At 42.0% G+C, this 22,992-nt stretch overlaps 1 protein-coding gene across 16 annotated transcripts in view; it reads right to left on the bottom strand.

Annotated features, from left to right (window-relative positions):
- Positions 1-22,992, bottom strand: part of FAM13B (family with sequence similarity 13 member B) — a 156,892-nt gene that overhangs the window by 69,484 nt on the left and 64,416 nt on the right. For 14 of the 16 annotated variants that reach the window (XM_033927210.1, XM_033927205.1, XM_033927206.1 and 11 more), the window contains 3 exons: positions 22,218-22,368; positions 9,289-9,380; positions 513-564 (listed from right to left, as the gene is read on the bottom strand). In XM_033927210.1, coding sequence (XP_033783101.1) covers positions 513-564; positions 9,289-9,380; positions 22,218-22,368 — 295 coding nt within the window. The remainder of the gene's footprint in view (positions 1-512; positions 565-9,288; positions 9,381-22,217; positions 22,369-22,992) is intronic. The other 2 variants (XM_033927208.1, XM_033927207.1) reach the window with 2 other exon arrangements.

Raw genomic sequence — 22,992 nt, forward strand, 5'->3', positions numbered from 1 at the left:
CTGTGTGTCTTCCTTAAATTTCTTAAAAAAAAACCAACACAGCACCCACCCTGATGTTGGCTCCAGAATTTTTTCTTCTCTGCGGCCCGCTCTGACAACTTCCTGTTTCTACTGGGGCAGGCTGCAGTGGAGAGAAGACGCTGGGGCCGACGTCATGGTGGCACTGTGTTTTTACAAGAAATTTGAGGTGGACATGTGACGGCAGCATGGTGGTGGTGATGGTGGTGGTGGTGTTGGGATGCAGAAGATTTGGGGAAGGTATGCGGCAGACAGACAACCAGCAGATGCGCTGGCCAGCAGCAAGATGCTGCTCCTATGCCTACATCTACGAGTATATGTTCTTTGTTTTCTCTCTAATCACAGCGAATTTATTTTACTATTGAATCCATAGAATATCAGCAGGAAAAGCAGTGAAACTCATTCTGTATTAATGCAGCATTATTAATAATAACGGAAACACTGCAAGTATACTACATTTAGGAAAAAACATTTTAAAGTAAAATCAGCCTTACCAGAGTCAAAAGTGAACCAATTCTTTCATCGTCAAATGATCCATTTTCTTGCCTTTAAGATAATAAAATAAGCTTTAGAAGGGAAATTTCAAAATCAACCAAAATATGTTCAAACAGGGCAGATTGCCTGGAAAAGCCCAAATTAAGTTGCTCTCTATATAAATGTGATCTGGCTAGGGTACGCAGGTTACATTTCTATGGAAAGGAAGCGAGTCCCCCCCCCCTTCCCCCACAGCAGCAGGAGAGACTAACAAAAATTCTAAACTCAAGAATTCCTGCACCCCGAGCCGTCATGATCTGGAACTCCTTCACTACCTCAACCTGGTCTCAATTTCACTTCCTATTTTAAAAAAATGTGTTCAAACATACTCTCCCATTGACTCCTGCACACCTGCTCTAATGTCTAAAGCCTCAAATAAATTCCTAAACAAAATAGAACGGGGCAAGTAATTCAAGCACAAAAAGTTGAAAAAGAGTGACTAAAATGTCAATATACAAGTAAGAAAGTCACTGCAAAATAATAACTGTGTTTTTCACATAATGTTAAATAGAACTCTGCTCAGAGACATGAAGGCAATTTGTTCAGCCTCACCACCCAATCATTGCAGTGTTCTAAAACTGACTTCGCTCTCACTACTCAATGGCTAGCTGATACAGCTATGCTAGGTATCTTCATTCAAAATATGATATTTGAAAAAATAATAATTTGAAAAACTTTGCTTAGCAATGTGGCTGGTTCCGACGTGCCACGTTTCGACCCTGCGTCAGGGAACCGACAGCAAAAGCAATTTACAAGTAGGAGGAGAAGGCTCATGCCAAAAACCGCGATTACACAGCACGTCGGAACCAGCCACATTGCTAAGCTAAGTTTTTCAAATTATTATTTTTTCAAATATCATATTTTGAATGAAGATACCTAGCATAGCTGTATCAGCTAGCCATTGAGTAGTGAGAGCGAAGTCAGTTTTAGAACACTGCAATGATTGGGTGGTGAGGCTGAACAAATTGCCTTCATGTCTCTGAGCAGAGTTCTATTTAACATTATGTGAACAACACAGTTATTATTTTGCAGTGACTTTCAAATAAATTCCTGGCAGATCTCTACTTCTGGCTAAAAGACACATTAAACAAAGGAAAATTTCCAGCTAAAAGAGGATACATCATTATCAGACCCATTATAAAAGACAAAAAAAGTGCCACTTCTCAGCTTCACAACTACAGATCCATCGTACTAATCCCACTTTTTATAAAACTGATGGAGGGAGAAGTACAAATTCAATTCATGAGTCACCTGGAACACTTTCAACTACTCCATGACTCTCAATCAGGCTTCAGACAGTCATTCAGTACTGAGATGGTAATTGCATCACTTACTACCGATCTATATAATTTAATAATAATAATAATAATTTATTTTTGTATACCGCCATATCCAGGGAGTTCTAGGCGATTCACAACAGATAGATGAATTACATACAGTGCGGTTGAAATTGAAGAACATAACAAAGCAATCATAGAGTCAAACTGGTTTACATTTACAATTTAGGTGAGAGAAGGACTATATACAGAGCATATACAGTGTATACGGTAAGAGAATACATTGAATTTAAGAGAAGGGAACAAAGCATATTAGTTGAGTGGAGGGAGCAACAATCTTAGAAGGGTGGGGGGGAAGAGGTGGAAAAAGTTAAGGAAGAGGTGAGAAGCGTTGAGGAGGAGATGGGGAGCGTTAAAGATTTGGTCTGTTGCAAAGAAGAGTTTTGATCTGTTTTCTAAAGTGGGGATAAGAAATGTTAAGGAGGAAGTGGGAAGCGTTAAGGATTTGGTCTGTTGAAAAGTAGAGTTTTGATCTGTTTTCTAAAGTGGAGATATGAAGAGGTGTCAAGTATAATTTGAGCGAGCCATGAGTTCAGTTTGGCTGCTTGAAAAGAGAAGGTTCGTTCGAAGAATCTTTTAAAATGAAATGATTTCAATGAGGGAAAAGCGAACAGAGTTATTCTGCGGGAGCTCTTATTATTGTAGTTCAGGTTGAAGTGGGGGTAAAGATAGTCCCATGACATACCAGATACAGTTTTGTAGCAGATGCATGAGAACTTAAATAGAACTCTGGATTAGAACGGCAGCCAGTGCAACTTGTGGTTCCCATTTCTTCAAGCCAAAGATGAGGCGGACGGCAGTATTTTGGACCAACCTCAGCTTCCTGGTGATTTTCTTGAAGGCGCCTAGGTATATGATGTTACAGTAATCCAGGACATTCAGAATAGAAGATTGGACCAGCAGACGAAAGAAGGCGTCAAAGTATTTTTTAATGGTGCGGAGTTTCCAAAGCACCGAGATACTTTTCTTAAATACTAGGTCAGTATGTTTCTCCAGTGTGAGATGCTTGTCTAAAATGACTCCTAGTATTTTTAAGGATTGCTCAATACAGTAGTCTAGTCCATTGACATGTAGCGCAGATTCCTTGATTTTGTCATTTGGGGAAGCTAAGAAGAATTTAGTTTTTTCTGGGTTTAGCTTTAGTCTAAACGCTGTCATCCAAAGTTCGATCTGATTTAGGGTGAAAGATAGAGAGTTTAGTAGCTCTGAGGTAAAATAGGAGAGCGGAATGATTATGGTGATGTCGTCCATGTAGATGAAGAATTTGAGCTTTAGACTCTGCAGGAGATTTCCTAGGGAGGCAAGGTAGATGTTAAATAGGGTGGGGAACAAGGGGGAGCCTTGTGGGACCCCCACAGGGGTTGTTCCAACCGTAGGAGGTAGTGTCGTCCTTGAAAACCTTATAGGTTCTATTTGTCAGGAATCCATGGAACCAATTGAGAACATGACCTGAGATTCCAATAGATGTCAAACAGTCTAGTAGAATGGCAAGCAAGGGTCTAAACGCGCTCGTCCTCCAACTGGATCTCAGCAGCGTTTTCAACCTTGAGGATCATGAGCTGCTGCTATACTCCCTAGATACCTACGGACTATTAGGAAATGTACTGAACTGGTTCAAAGGCTTCCCGAAATCTCTCAACTACCAAGTCAAGATTGGAGACACACTATCTATGGCATGAACCAGTGACTGAGGAGCCCACAAGGTTCCCCTTGCTCTTCAACATCTACCTTATTTCCCTAGGAGAGTAATTCATGTCTGATGCTCACAGAAATACACATAATAGACAACATCCTGTCTACAACAGAAAATTGGATGACCCTCTTCAAATTAAAACTGAACACAGAGAAAACAAAATTCTTCTTAGCCATAGCCACCAACTCTTCAATAAACTTCATAACCCTAAGAGGAACCAACTTCCCCATCTCTTCCTCAATCAGAATCCTGGCCATGCATCTAGACAGACAAATGTCCATGTACGCTCAAGTCAACCATGTCACACACAAAGGATTCAACATACTCTGGAAACTCAGATCCATCAGAAAATACTTTGACCAGGCGCCTTTTAAATACTTAGTCCAAACATTAGTCCTAAGCATCCTAGATGACTGCAACATCATCTACTTAGCAGGACTACGCAAACACTTCCAGAAACTAATCTTCATCCAAAACGTCGCAGTGAGGATCATATTCAACCTGAAAAAAATTCATTCACATCACACCTTTCCACCAAAACCTTCACTGGCTGAAAATTGAGAGCCGAGTACTTTTCAAATTTGGATGTCTCTTCTACAAAGCTCAGTATGGTCTACTGCCCAACCATCTCACCAATCAGTTCACATTCGCCAGACCCAGATGATTTACTCGATCATTCTTCACCTTTCCCTCAATTAAAGGAAGCACCCATAAGAGACTCATCAACAGACTCCTTTCCCTACCAAGCAGCCTCCAAAGACCCTGAATGGAGCCAACTGGTCAGAACCTCTTACATGCACTTCAGAAAGCTCCTAAAAACACTCCTCTTTCCCAAACAGGACGACCCGCCTTAAATGTTCCTTGAAAAGACTTCTGACCCACTGACTCCCTATTCCACATTGTTACTCTCAGACTATGAACATTCCTACCTATTTATTTCCCTCCTTACATAATCCTGCCTAACCTCACTCTATGCAATCTATACAATTTTACAGTTCTTTCTTCATTGCTGTAGCTCACTGACTCTCCTCAGCCACTTTTCCTGTAAAATGCCTAGAACTGAAAGGCTTTTGCGGTATATAAATAAAGATTTGTTATGTTATGTTATGTTATGTTAAATGTTTACCTGCAGCATCTGGTGTGGAAGTAGGAGAGGGTTGCGAGGCCATAGAAGTACCCACAGGAGGCCTCCCTGACTTGTCCTTTTGTTGTGACGCAGCTGGCAGGCTGTTTCTGCTGGCCTCGCACTGACTTCATGGAAACTGGTAGGAGAGGTGTTGTACTTGTCTCCCCAGCTGGCTGCTTCTTCTTACTGCTGGCCACGGGCGCCATTTTTGCTTTAACAGTGCCAGTGAAGCGCTTCCCTCCCCCATTGGTACCTGATATGGGCCATGAGGAGGAATAAGCGGCGAAGAACGCAGCCTTGGAGATCTTCCGGCATCATTGGCACAAAGCGCTGCTCACCATGAAGGAAAAAATATTTGCAGTCCTAGCAACTGCCCAATTACTGCTGGCAGAAAGACTACCGGTTATGTAAAAATACCGGCGTTCACACTTCCTCTCTGTTTGTTGTTTTTTTTAACTGAAGAAAAAGCAGTGACACCGTTTGAAGAGCCCTGCCGTTTTGTTTTTTTTAAGAAGTACTGTAATAAAGAGAAAAGCCTAACGTTATGAGAACAGAAGTTCTATTGTTTTTTTTTTAAGAGGTAAGAGAAGGTGAGCTTCAACCTGTGCAGAACCTAGTCAAAGAAAAAACTAAATAACCTGGGGTAGAGCTCGGCGAGGCAAGATGTCCGGACATGCTCAGTAGTTTAAAAAAAAAAAGGCCCCCCCAAAAAAAACTACTGAATCTAGAGGAGAGTACCGGCATGCAGGCTCAGTCAGAGGACTTCACCAGTAAGTGTGCCTACATTTCCCCTGCTTGTCTCCAGAGAACCTGCATCCTTTCTTGGGCAGAGGATCCCTAAGAATGAGGTCTCAGGGCACCAAAGCCTCAGAAAAAATGAACTTAGCCAAAAAGAAAACCAAACCTAAGCAGAGCAGAACACCTCTACACAGTTCGCTTGCAAAAGAAAAACTGAAAAGGAACACTGGGCTCTGCCCTCCTTGTGGGAGGTGCTCAAAGCTGTAAATAGACTTAGACATAGACACAGACAGACATAGAAAGTGACAGCAGATAAGGGCCACGGCCCATCCAGTCTGCCCACCAATGACCCTCCCTTATCTTTCTCTGTGAAGAGATCCCACATGTCGATCCCATTTAGTCTTAAAATCAGGCACGCTGCTGGCCTCAATTACCTGTAGTGGAAGACTATTCCATCGATCAACCACCCTCTCAGTGAAGAAGTATTTCCTGGTGTCGCTATGCAATTTCCCGCCCCTGATTTTCCAGATTCCCTCTTGTTGCCGTGGGACCTTTGAAAAAGAAGATATCCTCCTCCACCTCGATACGGCCCGTGAGGTATTTGAATGTCTTGAACATGTCTCCCCTCTCTCTGCGTTCCTTGAGTGTGTAAAGCTGCAATTTATCCAGCCGTTCTTCATATGGGAGATCCCTGAGTCCTGAGACCATCCGGGTGGCCATTCGCTGGACCGACTCAAGTCTCAGCATATCTCTGCAGTAATGTGGCCTCTAGAATTGTACACAGTATTCCAGATGGGGGTCTCACTATGGATCTATACAATGGCATTATGACTTCGGGCTTACGGCTGACGAAACTCCTGCGTATACAACCTATGATTTGTCTGGCCTTCGATGAAGCTTTCTCCACTTGATTAGCAGTCTTCATGTCCTCACTGATGATCACCCCTAAGTCTTGTTCTGCTACAGTCCTCGCTAGGAACTCACCATTAAGGGTGTAAGTCTTGCATGGATTTTTGCTGCCAAGGTGCGTGACCTTGCATTTTTTGGCATTGAAACTTAGTTGCCAGGTCCTGGACCAATACTCCAGTAGGAGAAGGTCGTGCGTCATACTGTCGGGCATTGAGTTTTTGTCAGGCCCTGTTGTGCTCTTGCCTACTATATTGCATAGTTTGGTGTCATCGGTGAATAACGTTAATTTACCTTGAAGCCCCTCAGCCAAGTCCCTTATGAAAATGTTGAATAGGATCGGGACTAAGACCGAGCCCTGCAGCACTCCACTGATCACCTTCGTCATTTCGGAGGGGGTGCTGTTCACCACCACCCTCTGAAGTCTACCTCCAAGCCAGTCCCCAACCCATGCAGTCAATGTGTCACCCAATCCTATAGAGCTTATCTTGCTCAACAACCTGCGGTGTGGTACGCTATCGAATGCTTTGCTGAAGTCCAAGTACATGATGCCCAGGGACTCCCCAATATCCAGCTTCCCCGTCACCCAGTCAAAGAAGCTGATCAGGTTGGATTCTTTGTAAATCCATGTTGACGGGGATCTCGTAGATTCTCCTCGTTCAGGATTTTATCCAATTGGCGTTTGATTAGAGTTTCCATTAGTTTGCTCACTATTGATGTGAGACTCACTGGTCTGTAGTTCGCAGCCTCCGTCCTGCATCCTTTTTTGTGGAGTGGAATGACGTTAGCCATTGTTCAGTCTAACGGGACTCTACTTGTACTAAGGGAGAGATTGAAGAATGAGGATAGCGGCTCCGCCAAGGCATCACTTAACTCCCTGAGTACCCTGGGGTGTAGATTGTCTGGCCCCATCGCTTTGTCAACCTCACTGTAGACACTGCTGGGCGTAAACTCAAAATTACAAAACGGGTCTACCGAGCTATTCCCTGTCTGCAGCTGAGGGCCGAATCCCGGCGCCTCATGGGTGAAGATTGAGCAGAAGTATTCATTTAAAAGTTTAGCTTTTTCGGAGTCCGATTCTACATAGTTCCCGTCTGGTTTCCTAAGGTGTACTATCCCGCCTGTGTTCCTGTTTCTATCACTAATATACCTGAAGAATGATTTATTGCCCTTCTTGATGTTCTTCGCTAGATTCTCCTCCATTCGGAATTTGGCCTCTCTGACTGCTGTTTTGACGGCTCTTGACTTGGTCAGATAGTCTTCCCTGGAGTCCTGCTTCCCTGAATGTTTGTAGGAGATGAATGCTCTTTTCTTCTCTTTTATGAGGTTTGAGATCTCCACAGAGAACCACTGTGGTTTATTGTTTCTTCGCCGTTTACTTACTGATTTTATATATCGGTTTGTTGCTTCTTGTATGGTTGCTTTCAGAGTTGACCACATTTCCTCTACATTATCTGTTTCTGCTTGGTTGATCACCATATGTACAAACTCCTGAGTGGTGTACAGATTTGTCCATCTACACTAGAATTAATTTGTTGGATAGCCGATCTCCGAAAGACTTTAGAACATTTCACATCGCCCTTAATTCCAAGAAATCTGGTAAAGTTTCTCCTGGGTAAACCATAATCCCCAAGTATGAAGCCCAACTATGTGGACTCCCCAGCACAATCTGGATACATCTGAGAGGCCAATTTAAACTGGGGGAACTGGAACAGATTAGACAGGTCCATATCCACCAGGACAGAGTCCCATTACAGAGTCCAATAAAGGTTTGAGCAGAGTTATCTACCCAGACTAGGAATGGAAGTGTTTCCTCTTTTGACAGGCCTAACTGGGATAATGTACGATGAACTCTGGCAACTCCAGCAGCCAGATGGCTAGAGACATGGATTTCTGAGCTCCCTTCCTCAGATGTGCTCTTCACCAACCAATTGTCAAGACAGGTAACACTTGCATTCCTAGTCTGGGTAGATGCATCACTACTATGACAAGGCTATGGCAAAGGAGAATCTGATACTGGGCGTGCTGATTCCCTATAATGAATTTGAGAAACTTCTGGTGACCTGGATGAAATCTCTATACAAGGGTAGGTATCCTTTAAGTTCAGATATCACCAGTTCCTTTATGAAGGTAGATGATGGTGCCCAGATTTGCACTTACCTCGAAAAGAAATAGCGCTTCTTGGTATTTCCTATGTGAAGGGTTTGACCATGATATTGTTAGTGGGCAATGTATGTAATTTTGAATAGAAGACAACGGTAACCCAAAGGTTATAAAGAAGTCAAGGATCTGCAAAAAAATCTCAGCTACCCTCCTACTGGAAGGCTGTCCAACAGATATACTGGAACCCTGGCAGAGGACAGAAAAACCATGATCCTGGTTTTGGATGCAAAGTTGGATAGAATTCTGGGCCATGTGATGTTTTTGATGAGAGCAAGATGGGAAGAGGTAGATACCTATGCCTATGAGAGTTATAGAACCTCCTTGAGGAGCCTTGGAGAGGGATTAAAGGGTACCACTGTGTCATTTTGTTAGAAAAAGTACCCTCCTTAAACATACTTCCAAACAGCTTCTCCCCAAAATGGCGCATTAGCAAACATTTCCAGCACTTCATACCTTAGGTCCAGTCATTAGTCTTCAAGCACCAGTAAACATAGCACTATCTTTCTTTGCTGTCTCAAACATCATAAATGTCTTGGACCATATGTTTTCTATACTCTTTTTACTCTGCCCACTAGAACTAGTTTGGTTATTCAGAGTACGTTCTGTAACATTTTTGACAACTGACATAACAGGATATATTCATATATCTATTCTCAATATGAACAAATATTTTAATATCAACAATCAAAGAAACCGCATTACCCCCCAGTTTAATAATGAAAACCCAAGAGACCAGATCCCCTAAGCAGAATTACAGAAAAAAGAAAGTTTACCTTTTACTTTTAACATTGTTTTCTTCATCAATAAATGAATCAGCTTCAGTGCTTTCATTAATTAGTTCCAAAAGTATATCTGGAGCCTGCTGATAAAAATATAAATATCATTCACTGATTACATTTTAAAATAGTATTTTTTTAAATTGTTATTTATTTATTTAACCACTTTTTTCATGAAGAGGTTAATCAAAAGCAGCACTGAATAGTAATCAGGTACTCAAATATTTTCCCCATCTGTCCTGGCAGGCTCACAGTCTAAGGGCTCCTTTTATTGAGCTGTGCTAGTGGGGATAGCGCGCGTGACTTTTCATCACGCGCTAACCCCTGCACTGGCCTAAAAACTACTGCCTGCTCAAGAGGAGGCGGTAGCGGCTAGCGCGGTCAGCGGTTTATCGTGCGGTATCATGTGCGTTAAACCGCTAGTGCGCCTTTGTAAAAGGAGCCCTAAATGTAGTACCTGGGGCAATGGTGAGTTAAATGACTTGCCCAGAATCATAAGCAGCAGGCTGGGATCAAACTCTCAACTTCAGGGTGCTGAGGCAGCAGCTGTAACCAGTAGGCCACACTCCTCTTAGATACACAAAGTAGTTACTATGGTACTATGTGTGTCTAAGTACTTTGAAAATAAGCTTCTAAATCATTTTTGAGAAGTCTTCCAGAACAGAACTGGTACTCTGTAAAGCAAATAATACATTTTTCAAAAGCCAACAAAATATATATATTTTTGATTACAAAACAGTCAATCTCAAATCAACCATACCCTGTGGATGGTTTATGCTGGATTTTGAAATTAGAATGCAAACACAAACACATCGCAAGGAGAAATTGGAACTTAGCTGCTAATTTTCTTTCCTTTAGTCTCACCAGAGCAGTCCAAAACTTGCGGGTGTTCTGCCCGTCAACCAGCAGATAGAGAATACAGAATTGTTTTCTCTGCCCATTAAGGGCATTTACAGCATTTTTCTTAGAGTGTGTACTATGTATGTATTTCTTTTGCGATAATGCACATGTATGATGGTCTGCATATGCATGCACTATCAGGAAAGTGTGTGCCCTCTTTGTACATAGTGTGCACACTGTTAATGACGTTCGTTCCAAGATTTTCTGGCAATCCATCCCTAATGTGCAGCTGCAGCAGTTCAGCATTTTGATATCAAGATGGTGGAAGATCTTTAAAGCTGCATCAGATAGCATTTCCTTCCTTCCTTTATGCATCTAAAATCAGCATTTACAAAATGTTTGAGTAAACAAGAAAAATTTGAACTCAGAGAAGACTTCCAAGACAGACCAAATATGCAACTGCTATCTACTGATAGCTAATTAAGAAAGGGCTTCAACAAACCAATCTTGAAGTTGCACAGATCCATCATCTACCTACTGGAGAGAGATAATAAAGAATTGTTGGATCTACTGTATAATGGCATTATGCAGCTGCTGCAGTTCAGTATTTTCCTATCTCTACTTGCTGTTCAATGAATTCAACACCAACAAGCTTTGGACTAGCAAGATAAAGTCGTCCATCAATTCTGTAATATTTGGTGTACATATGTTTGAAACCCAAATGTAAACGACAAAACTGAAAAGAAGCACTGAAAACAAACACACACACACTGGAGGCATACATAAATCTGAACATACATAGACAATTGTGTGTGGATATAATTTTTCGGATATAATCTTTCGGTTTTGTGATTCAATGGTAAAAATTCAAGAACTGTTGGGTGAAAATGTCTCAAAAACATTCTTGAAACAAATTATGAAAGCTCTTCCTGCAAGGGGAACATACTGGGTCAGACCAAAGGTCCATCAAGACCAGTAGCCCATTCTCACAGTGGCCAATCCAGGTCAGTAGTACCTGTCCAAACCAAAAAGTAGCAACATTCCATGTTACCAATCAAGGGCAAGCAGTGGCTTGCCCCATGGCTTTCTCAATGACAGACTATGGACTTCCTCCAGCAAATTGTCCAAACCTTTCTTAAAAACCAGCTATTCTATCCGCCACAACCTCTGGCAATACATTCTAGAGCTTAATTATTCTCAGAGTGAAAAAATATTTCCTCCTATTGATTTTAAAAGTATTTCCCTGTAACTTCATCGAGTGTCCCCTAGTCTTTTGTCATTTTTGACAGAGTGAAAAATCGATCCACTTGTACCCGTTCTACTCCACTCAGGATTTTGTAGACTTCAATCATATCTCCCCTCAGCCATCTCTTTTCCAAGCCGAAGAGCCCTAAACTTTTAAGTCTTTCCTCATACGAGAGTTCATCTGATTAATCATCTTGGTCGCTCTTCTTTGAACCTTTTCTAGCGCCACTATATCTTTCTTGAGCTAAGGAGACCAGAATTAAATGCAATACTCCAGATGAGGTCACACCATGGAGCATTTTAACATTCTTAGTCTTGTTAACCATCCCTTTTTAAATAATTCCTAGCATCCTATTTGTTTTTTTGGCTGCCGCTACATATTGGGCGGGAGATTTCATCATATTGTCTACGATGACACCCAGATCCTTTTCTTGGGCGCTAATCCCCAAGTTGGACCCTATCATCCGGTAACTGTGATTCAGGTTATTCTTCTCAATGTGCATCACTTTGCATTTGTCCACATTAAATTTCATCTGCCATTTGGACGCCCAGTCTTCCAATTTCCTAAGGTCCGCCTGCAATTTTTCACAATCCACATGTGTTTTAACAACTTTGAACAGTTTAGTGTCAGGTTTTTCCTGTAAATAAACTTTTTTACCTTACTATTGTACACTTATAGTATTGTAATTCCAATGCTTTTTTTCACTGTTTGTAATCTTAATTAATTGCTGTGAACCGCCTAGAACTCTCTGGGAATGGCGGTATACAAAAATAAAGTTATTATTATTATTATCTACAAATTTAATCACCTCACTCGTCGTTCCAATTTCCAGATCATTTATAAATAAGTTAAATAGTACCGGTTCCAGTACAGACCCCTGTGGCACTCCACTGTTTACTCTCCTCCATTAAGAAAAATGACCATTTAACCCTATCCTCTGTTTTCTTTCCGATAACCAATTCTTAATCCACAACTGAACTTTGCCACCTATCCCATGACACTTTTAATTTTCTCAGGAGCCTCTCATGAGGAACATTATCAAAAGCTTTCTGAAAATCTAGATACACTATATCAACTGGCTCATCTTTATCCACGTTTATTCACACCTTCAAAGAAGTCAAGCAAATTTGTGAGGCAAGATCTCCTTCAGCTGAACCCATGCTGACTCCGTCTCATTAAATCATGTTTGTCTACATGTGCCACAATTTTATTTTTTATAATCGTTTCCACCATTTTGCCCGGCACCGAAGTGAGGCTTACCGGTCTGTAATTTCCCAATCTCTTCTGGAGCCCTTTTAAAAAATCGGCATAACATTGGCCATTGGGTCCGATACTGTTTAATATCTTTGTATGGGACCTGCCTCAGGGACTTAGAGGTAAAATTACACTATTTGCCGATGACGCTAAGCTATGCAATGTGGTTGACAGCACAACCATGCCCGACACTATGAGGCAGGACCTACTTTTACTGGAACAATGGTCTAAAACTTGGCAACTGAGCTTTAATGCCAAAAAGTGTAAGGTTATGCACCTTGGTAGCGGTAACCCCAGCAGAACATGCACCCTGACCGGGGAAACCTTAACAAGAACTGTCGAAGAACGGGACCTGGGTGTAATCATTAGCGAAGATATGAAGACGGCCATTTAGGTGGAGAAAGCTTCGGCCAAGGCTAGACGAATGCTGGGTTGCATCCGAAGAAGTTTTGTCAGCCAAAAGCCTGGAGTCATAATGCCGTTGTACAGATCCATGGTGAGACCTCATCTGGAGTACTGTGTTCAGTTTTGGAGGCCACATTATCAAAAAGACATGAAGAGAATGGAATCGGTCCAGTGAATGGCCACCAAGATGGTCTCAGGACTCAAGGATCTCCCATATGAAGAGCGTCTAAAGCAGGCTGCAGCTATATTCTCTCGAAGAACGCGGAGAGAGGGGAGACATGACAGAGACGTTCAAATATCTTACAGGCCATATCGAGGTGGAGGAAGATATCCATTTTCTTACGGGTCCCATGGCAATAAGAGGGCATCCGCTCAAACTCAAGGGTGGGAGATTTCATGGTGACATCAGGAAGTACTTCTTCACCGAAAGGGTGGTTGATCGTTGGAATGGCCTTCCACGTCAGGTAGTTGAGGCCAGCAACGTACTCGACTTCAAGAAACGATGGGATAAACATGTGGGTTCACTTCGGGGAATTGCTTAGGGTGGGCAGACGTGTTGGGCCGACGGCCCTTTTCTGCCATCATATTCTATGTTTCTACCCTCCAATCTTCAAGTACTACAGACGATTTTAGCGACAGGTTACAGATCACTAGCAGCAGGTCAACAATTTCATTTTTGAGTTCTTTTAATACTCTGGGATGTATACCATCCAGTCCTAGCAATTTATCACTTTTTAACTTGTCGATTTGGCTCAGTACATCTTCCAGATGAGATGTACTGAGCTCTTGTTATAGGTGGTAAATTTTCTTCTGTAATTAACAAGATTTCTCTTAAATATATCCGCATCATTTCCACTGGAGAAATTAAGAGACTTAGGAAAATTTAGCAACCTTAAATTATTTCTTCTCTGTTGGTTCTCCATATATTCCAATTTTCTTTGGATGGAAGATCTTTCTTTAACTGTTTCCAATTCCAAAGTCTTTATTTGAGAAATTTGTTCTTCATGCTTTTTAATAAGTTTGCTTTGTTCTTTTATCATTACCCCTTGTATATTGATCTGAGTTGTAATTGAGGCACAATCAGAATGTACCATAGTTAAAGCTTTTTTGAGGTTTGAATCCATGGTTACAATGGCTTTTCATAAATCCTCCATACAAACTTTAGCAGGCTTAATTAACTCTCCAAACTGTTCTTCTAGAGAAGGTAAGGTCTCACCTGTTTCTGCATTAGGTACCATTGGTCGGGCTGCAGCGGGGGTCTGCCTCTCCAACTCTCCTTCTCCCGCTATTCCTCTGGGGCTCACTAGCTGTGGGGTCATTCTCACAAGCTGGATTGCCTCCTCCTCCACATCACACACACTCCCAGGCTGGAGATGGGCCTGTCTCTGGATCGGGCTCAATGAAGCCTGATCGAAACTAAGGTTTGCTGATGAAATCAGAGTCTGGGATGTTTCCTGTGGCTGCCGCATCAGCCCAGCGTCCAACGTCATCTGCACAAGATTCCTGGTGCTTCCAACCACCGGGAGGTCCAGGATCGAGAGGCACCCTTCCACTTCCACATATTGAAAACCGCTCCAGAGCACTCCCGACAATGATCAGAAGAAAAATTAAAAGACGGGCAAGTCACGGCCCAAAAAGAAACACAACTTCGCTAAGAAGTTATGCACCAAAGGTAAATATTTCAGTCACGATCCAGCTCTGTGCGGTCAAACCGGGGGAGAAAAAGAATGAAGCAACGCTATTGTGGAGCTCTGCTGCACATATCTGTCCTGGCAGCCATCTTGGATCTTCCTCTATTCTTCTAATTTTAGTTGCCAAACATTAGACCATTCTTCTAACTTTTGCAGATCTTTTTTCATATTTTCCACTCCTTTTGGGGTATCCACTAGTGCTGCCCGACTCGAATAGATTCACTGATTCATACTAGTGCTGCTCGATTCACTTTGGTGAATCAATTCGTTCTTCTAAAAGATTGGGCTCACCAATTCAGTGACCAACCCCCTCCCCCCCAGTAAGATCAGCCTCCGGGCCTCCTAAAGCAGCAGCAGTGGTGACCAGCTATCCAAGGCCGAGCTCTAAACAGGCTGGTGAGGCCTGCCCCACTAGGGCCTTCCCACTGCCGCTTCATTGATGACAACACTGATGATATGGCAGAGGGAAGCCCTTGAAGGGCAGACCACAAACAGCCCGTTCACAGTGCTGATTCTGCTTTGCCTGCCACTACTGCTGCTGCTGCTTTGGGAGGCCTGAAGTTGTGTCAGATCTCTCAGTGGGGGGGGGGGGGAGGGGGAGCATGCGTTGGTTAAGAGGTGCTGCACAGGGGGATATAGAAGGGATGGATTTAGGATGATGCGTATGGGGGGGAGAGAGGAAGAATTGTTGGACACGGGGTAGAGGAGAGGAAGGAAGAGATGCAACAAAGAGGTAGAAAGGGGTGAGAGGGAGAAATCTTGCATATGGTGGAGGAGAGGGAGACATGCATGGAGAAGAGAGAGGGAGAAATGTTGGACATAGGGTGGAGGGCAGGGAGAGATGGTATATGGAGAAAGAATTGTTGCACATGATAATGGAAAGGAGGAAGGAAGAGATGCTGCATGGAGGAAAATAGAGAGGTTTGACCCAGGGCATAAGGCAGGGTGAGAGAGAGATGGCAGACAGTAGGAAAGAAACAGAAATGTTGGATATAGCAGTGAAAGAGAAGGTACAGAGATGGAAGATGGATGGTGAGCATGGAGAAAGAAGAAAACGTCAAATGGGCAGGAGACCCTGGTGAGGGAGTTAATAGAAGACAAATAGAAATCAGAGCCTGGGACCAATATGATTTGAATAATAAAATGACCAGGCAACAAAAGGTAGAAAAAATAATTTTCTTTTCTAATTTGTGATTACAATATGTCAGATTTGAAATGTGTATCCTGCCAGAGCTGGTGTTAGACAGCGAGCGTGAGCTAGGACCTAACAGAGAGAGGAAAAGTCTCGTTTATTTTGTTTTCACCACAACTACGGCGTAGAGTTGGAAAGGCAACGGGGGTGGGATGAGTGAAGAGGCTACAAAATAAACCTGACAGGACGTTTGAAAAAAATGCCCAATTGGGTGGGAAAATCGAATTTAAAAAATCAATTTATTAGGCCAAGTTGAAAAAGTTTTCCCTAAATCAGGCATCACTAGTGTCCACTGTTACAAATCTTGGTATCATCTGCAGAAAGGCAAACCTTAACCTTCTAATCCTTCAGCAATGTTATTCATAAATATATTGAACAGAAATACATTACATTACACTGATGTCTTCTATCCCGCCAATACCTTTCAGTTCTAGGCGGTTTACAACAAGAAATTAGCCTGGGCATTCCTAGGGAGATTACAGCCTCAACACTGATCCTTGTGGCACTCCACTACTCACCTCTCCTTTCCATGCCTAAGCATTCTCATACTGGGAAAGACCGAAGATCCATCAAGTCCAATATCTTGTTTCTTTCTAACAGTGGTTAATCCACATCAAAAGTACCTGGCAGGATTCCAAGGAATAGCTGAAACACTTCTATATGATCACAGAGTATGAACAGCAAAGCACTCTTTCAGCTTTTATAGTGGTGGTTAATTTTCCAAATCAGAAAACAGATGCAGATGCGTTTGCCATGTCTCAAAAGCGAAACATTTGGATCCAAGACAAAGCAAAACAGAGCAATCAAATGAGATTTGGCAAATTGTTTGCCTATCGAGCCCCATAACACTTGACAAGTGGAAATGGTTAAAAAAAAAAAAAAAAGGAAAGAAGAGTTACTTTAAGTATGTAGACAAGTTGCACATTTCTAATACAAGCTTATTTTTATGGGATTCTCTCATCGCACTATTGTTAAAGGTTTCATCAATTTATTTTTAAAAAACTGCAAACCACTAAATTAGCTACAGTTTATATGGCTGATAGCAAATAAGCACTATATCACCACTTTCTGTGCCACATCCCAACTACTTTTAACAGCAGCTTTCATGCTATAAGTTTACGTGCATGCCTAATTCCTAAACTCATACTTCAAAATTATACCAGCTGTTCCATGACCAATGAATTATGGGTAGCCTTGTTTTTCCCATCTCCACAGAGGACACACAATGCTATAAAAAGAACTCAGCTGATAAACAACCAAAAATGCTGACAGGCATAAAAATTCAGCACTAGTAACTATCATGTCACCACCATGTTAGAAAGGGAGCTAGATATTATAATGGAAGGGTTAAGAAAAAAAAATGCTATCATGGGCACATATAGCTATAACAATGTGACTGTGAATAAAGCACAGTTATTTAACTGTAACAGGTGTTATCCAGGGACAGCAGGCAGATATTCTCACATATAGGTAATGTCATCTACGGATCCCTGGTATGGACAGTATAAAAAGTGTACTGTCACTTTAAACATCTTAGAAGCCTTGAGACCACCCATACCGTGCACGCACCTGTGCCTTCCTGCCCAATGTTGGCACACAGGACCATCAGTTTAGTGAAAAAGCTAATAATTCAGTTAGGGAAGATGGAAGGGTTTTGAGAATATCTGCCTTCTGTCCCTGGATGACACTTGTTAAGGTAAGTAACTGTGCTTTATCCCAGGACAAGTAGACAGTATATTCCCACATGTGGGACTCCCTAGATAATATGGAAGGGATGGAAGAAGTTGGCATCTAAACAGAGAATACATTTTGTAGATCTGCTTGGTCGAACCGACTATCCCATTTATTTATGTAATTAGTTTTATAGCCCATCCTCCCTAGGAGCCCAGAACGGGTTACAAAGATACATACAGAGAAGTCTTCAGGATCAACAACACACGTTACAGAACATTTAAGACAGGTATCAATAGCACACATGCTATGTATGGAGAATCTAAGAACACACATGCTAAATAGAATCTAAGTATGAGGATGTGACAGTATGACTTGAGGACCAGATTGCTGATTTACAAATATCCTGAATAGGAGTGGAAGTAGTTAAGCCACTGAAATTGCCATTGCTCTTACTTTATGTGCTATGACACGACCTTCCAGTTGTCCAGTTCAAGCACAGCAGAAGGAGATAGTCTCTAACCATGAAGAAATTGTCCTTTTGGTTACAGGAGCTCCCCACCTGGTAGGATCAAATTACAGGAATAGTTGAATGGAAGTTCTACGAGGCTTGGTCTGATCCAGATAGTAAGTCAAAGCTCATTTACAGTCCAATGTGTGGTGTGCTGCTTCAGCAGGATGGGAATGTGGTCTTGGAAAGACGACAGGCAGAACTATAGACTGGCTGAGATGAAATTCTGAAACTATTTTTGGTAGGAATTTGGGATGAGTGCAAAGAACAACTCTATCATGATAGAATGTTGTTTAGGGGAGATCCTGACAAGTGCTTGAAGTTCACAAACTCAGCATGCAGAAGTGATGCATATTAAGAAAACTACTTTCCAACTGAGGTGTTTGAGTGATGAAGTCATTATTGGTTCAAATGGAGGCTTCATCAAGGTGGAGAGTACAACATTGAGATCCTAAGGTATATGAAAAACACTGATAGCACAGAGTTGCACCCTTATTTAATTATTTATTTTATGCATTTATATACCACCTTACTGAAGTTGTGTTTAGACCAGAGTTGGAGAGATGTAAAAGATAGTCTAAAACTGATGGTGGAGGACAAGTCCGGAAGTAATGTTTGCTAGTGACACCAAAGGGTAAAATGAGTCCGCCTGTAATGATAAAGGCATTGTGTGAATGGTTTCCTGGAAGCATCTACTATGGCTGATACTGGAGCAGAGAAACTGAATTTGGCTGTCCACTAGGAGAGAGATAATAGGCTGTGAGAACTAGAGAATGTAGACTGGGATAGAGAAGGGACCCTTCATTTTGAGTCAACAATGCTGGAAAATTTTTCAGTGGGTTCCCTTACACCGAGTTCAAAGAGAAGGGGAAACCAGGGTTGTCTTGGCCACCTAGGAGCTATGAGGATCATGGCGGCTAGTTCCTGTTGTAGTTTGAAGTGTCTTCCCTATCAGAGGAATTGGAGGGAATGCATAGAGAAATCTGTTCGTCCAATCTAGGAGGAAAGTATCTGTCTCCAGACGATAAGGAGAGTATAGTCTGGAACAGAAGTGTGGAAGTTTGTGAATGTTTGGAGACTTGAAGAGAACAATCTTTGGAGTACCTCAGATTGAGAAGATCTGATGTAATACTGTTATGATAGGCTATTCTAAGGTTTCTTTTAGAAGAAATATACTTGATTGTCTGTCAGAATTAGTATTACTTGGTTGAGAAGGCAATCTTGCAAAATCCAAAGAACGACGTGAATCGCTCAGCATTCTAGAAGATGGATGTGGAAAGATTTTTCTTGAATACTCCAAGTGCCCTGAATGTGAAGGTCTTCTAGGTAGGCTCCCCACCGAAACATGGAGGTATCTGTTGTTAGTATTTTCTGATGTGAGAAAGTCGGCCCTCTGGCGTCATTGGGGCTTTTTAGGAGCAGTAGCTGCCCGGGATCCAGATGTCTGCGAGGATCCCCGACGAAAACGGCAAGAGGGATGAAAATTACTACAGTTCCCCTCCTGAAGTCCTGCAAGACATGTTCACAGGGAGAGACTTAGGGCAGCGATCAGCAACAATGGCCATAAGTCATCCAAACCTTACCCAAAAAGAAGCTGACCTATGAAAGGAAGTCTGCTTAAAGTGGCCGTAGAGGCAGCAACCCCAGCCAATGAAAGGTCCAAAGAGTCTGGTGCATAGACACCTCATAAGCTGAGATAATACTAAGAACTCAAATGAGATCATAAAGGGCATCCACCACATAATCCACACCATCCATCACTAGCTGGAGACAGACATCCACCTCCACAGAGGGCACACTGCACAATCCCATGTGACAGTCATGCACCACAAAGGAGGCTGCTGCTGCTTTGTTACCTGAAGAAGCCACTTCATAAAGCGTTTTTTGTTTTCTTTTAACATAATATCCACTCTGCAATCCTGGGAGCCATTAAGCACTACTCCCCCATCGTTAGGGAGGGCCATGTACCAAATAACATGCGCCACAGCGGAATCCCCCTTAGGTTGCTCAAAAAACTTCGTAAAATCAGGAGTCAGTGGATAAAGCTTAGTCATAGCTTTAGCGTGCTGGAAAGAGCTTTCCGGGATATCCCATTTTTCTATAACAAGACCAAGAAGCTGTGGATGGGATAGAAAAGAGGAGCATGGCACACTAGAAAGGTCCATGAGTGAACACTAACATGGAAGGTGGAGATTCCAATTTGAGCTCTTTCAGAACCTCAGCAATAAAATGATGGGCTGCCAGTCGATCAGATTCCAACTGTAATCTATGCCCCCCATGGATACCTCTCCATGCGACCAAGGGGGGAGGGGCTAAAACGCATCCTGCGCCCTGAAACCCGGAGGGATATTTTATTCAGCACGCATATAGCCTGCACTTAAACCCGACAGGGTCAGAGGGCAAGCGAACTCCTAGGGGAATTGACCCAGAGGCTGAGAAGGGTAGCACAAGCATGCTGGCTCCACAGATCCATCAAAATTTCTCTGTGAAGCAGCAGTCTGGCTCCACGGGACTGCATCCTTTCCTCCAGCAGAGGACACCACTAGGGGTCTTGCGGCACTGAAGCCACCAAAAAAAAAAAAAAAAAAAGATGCAAAGAATATCCAAAAGACTTCTGCACAGACTGTTTGCAGAAACTGAAAACTGTAGGGGGCTCTAACTCACTCTCTAAGGTAGGAGAACAACATGCTCAGAAAAGTGTTTGGATTTCTGCAACTCCTGGATTGCAGGAAAGGATCGTTCTGTTGGTTGGAGCCTGCTTGCAGCTTTTCCAATGCAGCTGAAAGAAAGAAAGGGCTTTTCTGCCTCAGATACTTCCTGCGACTATTTCAGACCATGGAATCTTCGGGCTGTAAGCCAGACGAACTGACCTCCACCTCCCAGGGACCTCAGAGTGCAACAGGGGAGGGTAAACACACAACCTGCACCCTGAGGGTTCTTAATCATGGTACCCACAGCTTGCGCTCAAGCCACTGAGACACTGAGAAGGCGAGCAGGCTCCCAGGGGAATGGAGCCTGAGCCCAGAAGAAAACACAACAGGCTGGCCCTCCAGGTTTATCCAAAGGCTTGCCCTGCAGAGTTGCAGACCGGCACAGTGGGTCTGTGCCTTTCTCAGGCAGAGAATCCTCAAGAATGGGGTCTCAGGGCACTGACCCCATTCAGAAAAAATTAACTTTAAATGCAAGAAAGCAAAAAAGCTAAGCAGAGCAGATCAGAACCCCTCTGCACAGTTTGCTTGCAGAAAAATAAAACCTGAGGTATGGACTGGGGCTCCACTTCTATAGGGGAGGTGCTCAAAGTTGTGAAGTATTCTCTCTGCCAGTTCACGGGAAGGGATAAATCACCACATATATGGAATCCTGAGTAGATGTAACAGAAAGGGAATTATAAAGAATGATATCTAAAGGCATAAAAGTATGCTTGAGAAGTCAATACAATGGGAAACCAAAGGCCATCTGCTTTAAAATGATAAAATAGTCCAAATTCTAACTACTTGGGTTTGTATTCTTTACATATATTGAATCTATTCAACATGCAAATAGCTCTTCTAAAATCTCTCATCTTCTACTGCTCCCAATTTCTCTTCTTTCCATAAATTTTTTTTAGATATGTACAGAGGGAGCATAGTACTATCGTTGCCACCACTATGGTCTCACTGGAAAATTAATAATTGCACATCAGTTACTCCTAGTCTTTCTTGCTAAGTGACCTTCACTCATCTGACTTGAAGCCACTAATATCAAAATCATAATAACAGTATTTCTAGTTCTATTATCCCAGATTTCTACTCTCTAAGAATTGGTATTCTTTTCAAAAGTCTTCTATTAGTAGCGATCAGCTGCAATTCTATTTGGTATATAAATATACAGCATTCAATTTTTTTTATTTTTTATATTACTCATGCTACTTTTAAAATTAATAAATCAGCAAAATATATGAAATCACTGTTGGTTACCAAAGTAAAATCTAAGTGTTTCAATGGTATAAATTCTTTGGATTATACTTATTCATGTTACTGTTTAACTAGGATACCTATAGTATGCAAATACTGCACAAATATGGAGGGACAACAACAAGAGAATATAAAAATTAAACAAAATAAAAGATAAATCTACCTGCTCTCTTGCTTCTTCTTGGTAAAAACTAATATTCAGTCTTCCAGGCTCAGGATACAAAACTTCATTTTCTGAATCAGTGCACCTTATAATCTTCAAACAGTCTCTACTGTCCTCCGTGGTTTTGACATTATGTTCAGAAAAATCATCCCTAGCAAACCAACAATAACAAAATATATTATCCTACGAACCTCCTGTCTTAAAAATACAAAAACAGATTCTACCTACTAAAAAAAAAATGGAGTCAGCAAAATACCCAAATAAAAAGTCAGCTAATATACAATCAAGACCTGTAACAAATTATCCGAGTGTGAGCTCATCAGTAGGCAGCCCTTTCTGGTGCACAGTGCAAGAAGTGCTCAGTCTTCAACTTCTGAAAGATTACCACAGTTTAAGATTTGTTCTAGCGGAATGGCAAGAAACAAATATTTTCACTAACATTCTCTTCTTTGGAATTCTTGACTCACAGATTGTTATTTGGTTCAATTGGGTACTACTGCATCAGAATCTGAGTTCCTCAGAAGTCTGCACTCTCACCAGTTCTGTTTAACGTGTCTAGTTTTAGCTTCAATCTTTCTAGCCTAGTTGTTAAATTATACTTTATTTTTTATTCTGTTCTGTGAAATACTAGAATACCGTAACTAATTCTTTTTTGGATGATTTCTTTTAAACTTGTGACAGAATAAATGGCAAGACACAGATTGAAAATAAATTTTACTAAGGCTTACTTCTCTGACTGGTACATTCTGACCAAGTTTGCCCCTATAAATCTCTC

This window comes from Geotrypetes seraphini, chromosome 18 (genome assembly GCF_902459505.1).
Source record: "Geotrypetes seraphini chromosome 18, aGeoSer1.1, whole genome shotgun sequence".
In the NCBI taxonomy this organism is placed as follows: domain Eukaryota; kingdom Metazoa; phylum Chordata; class Amphibia; order Gymnophiona; family Dermophiidae; genus Geotrypetes; species Geotrypetes seraphini.